Source organism: Meleagris gallopavo, unplaced genomic scaffold (assembly GCF_000146605.3).
Source record: "Meleagris gallopavo isolate NT-WF06-2002-E0010 breed Aviagen turkey brand Nicholas breeding stock unplaced genomic scaffold, Turkey_5.1 ChrUn_random_7180001949099, whole genome shotgun sequence".
NCBI classification, from domain to species: domain Eukaryota; kingdom Metazoa; phylum Chordata; class Aves; order Galliformes; family Phasianidae; genus Meleagris; species Meleagris gallopavo.
Window position 1 is genome coordinate 1 of NW_011210632.1, and position 2630 is coordinate 2630.

A 2630-nucleotide genomic window follows, 5' to 3' on the forward strand; every position below is an offset into this window, starting at 1 on the left:
AAATCCCTCCTCCCCCTTTCCCCCCTGTACCCGCATTGGGTTCTGCAGCACCGACTGCAGCACTGTGGGGCAGAAGGGCAGCAATGGGGCAGCGCCGAGGAGACCTATGGGGCACAAAAACACATATGAGGCTGCCCCATGGCGCTATGGGGCAGCCACCCTTACCCCATTAACCCCCCCTGGTGCTATGGGGCACCCCACACTATGGGGCTGATACTCAACACTATGGGGCAGCCCCCCCCTCCTATGCATCCGCCCCCTTACCCTGTTTGCCCCCTGGCACTATGGGGCAGCCCCACAGCAATATGGCACAGACATCCAATGCTATGGGGCCGCCCCCTTACCCCGTTTGCCCCCCAAGGCTCCGTGCAGCAGTGGGGCAGCAGTGGGGCTGCGGAGGGCACTGAGGATCTGCAGCAGTGTGGGGTCAGGGAGGAGCCCTCGGCTGCGGCTCTGAGCCTGCAAAAATGGGGCAAAAAAGGCCAAAACTGAGCAAATCATTCCTAATGGGGACCTTTGGAGACCCGATCCCATAAGAGAGTCCCTAAAAATGCCATAAATGGGCATCTTCTGTTGGGTTGGGAAAAGGAAAAATCCCCATTTTGGAAGATTCACACCACCCCCCCCCATTTGGAGCCCATTGGAGCCCCATTCCCTAATGAGAGACCCCCAAAATTCCATTACTGGGATTTTGTTGGGTTGGGAGAAGGAAAATCCCAAATTCAGTCGTAATTTCCCAATTTGGAGCTCTTTGGAGCCCCATTCCCACCCCCAGAGAACCTAAAAACGCCATCAATAAGATTTGGTTGGGTAAGCAGAAGAATAAACCCCAAATTTTGGAGAAATTCTACCGTTTGTGGCCCATTGGAGCCCCATTCCCAGCACCAGAGACCCCCAGAAGTGCCATCAACAGGATTTTGCTGGCCAGGAGAAGGAAAACCCCAAATTCAGTTGGAATCCCCCAGCGTGGTGCCCAGCGGAGCCCCATTCCCACCCCACCCCACGGAGCGGTGCTGACCCTCCGGCACGGTCGTACCGCGGTGCGGACGGCGACGAGGGCGGGCAGCATCTTGTGAGCGGGCAGCCCCGGGGCACAGAAGGACACACAGACACGGCTGCCCCCGACGAGAGCCCCGTCCATGGCGGCCTGAACGCGTTCAGCGGCGTCTGCTGAGTCGTATTCCAGCACGGCGAAACCCAGCGGCTGCCCGTCCGCCCCATAGGCCAACTGTGGGGCATGGGGACCATAAAACCCAACATCCGCCCCAAAAACCCAAAGTCCACCCCCAAAAACCAATGTCTGCACCCCTCTCCATCCCCATATCCCCATAGCAATGCACCCCTCCCAATTCATTCCCCAGCCCCCTTCCCATCCCCCAAACCCACTCCCCATCCCCTTCCCCCCCAGCCCATAACCCCTCCCTCCCCCATACCTGACAGAATTTGGGGTCGCACACCCCCAAAAAGACCCTCTGAGCCCCTCCCCACCCCCATATCCCCATGGCAGGACACCGTTACCCCATAACCCCCCTTCTCCCCCCATACCTGACAGAATTTGGGGCCGCACACCCCCGAGAAGACCCTCCGGAGCCCCTCTCCGTCCGCGTAGCCCCTGGGCAGCCCCTCCACGCACAAACAGCTGGTGTGCAAATCCTCCTCCTCCATCAGCTCCCCTCCGCCGTCGCACCAACGCACGAACAGCACTTGTGCACCCAGCGCCCGGCCCTGCAGCTCTGCGTGCGCCGCGGCGGCCGCCTCCTCGTGCAAAATATTCCACGAAGCCGTAACCCTTGCAGCGCCCCGAAGCCCGGCTGTGCACCAACCAGCACCGCCCCACGGCGCCGTACGGCCGCACCAACGCTTCCCATGGCTGCTGGCTGCATTGCCGGGGCAGGTGGGCCACGCAGAGCAGGGCGCTGCACGGCTGCACTTCTGCATGCAGGCGGTGACGGCGCAGGGTGCAGCGCTGCAGGCGTTGCAGGGCGCGCTCAGCTGCGGCGGCGTCCGACAGCGTGATGGAAGCTGAGGAGGGAAGGATGTGGGGGGGTGAGAGGGGTCCTATGGGGTCATCTGCGAGTCCAAGGACCCCAAAAGAACCCACAGATTGGATCCCGGTGGTCCTATGGGGTCATCTGTGACCTCCAACCATCCCAATGGCCCTAAAAAGACCCATAGATGGAACCCTGGTGGTCCTATGGGGTCATCTGTGTGCCCCAAGGGATCCCAAGGACCCGTGGGGTCATCTGTCAGCCCCAAGGACCCCAAAAAGACCCACAGATTGGATCCTGGTGGTCCTACAGGGTCATCTGTGACACCCAAGGAACCTGAAAGGACACATAGGGTCATCTGCAACCCCCCCAGGAGACCTCAAGAACCCAAAAAGGACCCATAGCTTGGATCCCAGTGGTCCTATGGGGTTATCTGAGCTCCCCAATGACCCCAAAAGGGCCCATAGATCAAACCCTCATGGCCCTATATGGTCTCCGCCCCCAACTCTCTGCTCGTTAATTACCCTCCTCACATAATTAACACCGCTCACCCGTTCCGCTGTGCCTGTCCACAAAGCAGTGCTGGAGCTCGAAGTCACGCAGCATTTCGTGCACCTCCTGAAGGGGGGGGAGAGGACGGGG

At 60.3% G+C, this 2630-nt stretch overlaps 1 protein-coding gene across 1 annotated transcript; it reads right to left on the reverse strand.

Annotated features, from left to right (window-relative positions):
- Window positions 1-3: 3 nt before the first annotated feature.
- Window positions 4-2624, reverse strand: LOC116217767 (ribonucleoprotein PTB-binding 1-like; the record flags this gene model as incomplete). Its single annotated transcript, XM_031557699.1, is given in 6 exon segments — window positions 4-104; window positions 345-459; window positions 1037-1228; window positions 1546-1767; window positions 1769-2022; window positions 2540-2624. Coding segments are annotated over 6 exon segments (969 nt in total), but the record flags the coding sequence as incomplete, so codon positions are not given.
- Window positions 2625-2630: the final 6 nt, after the last annotated feature.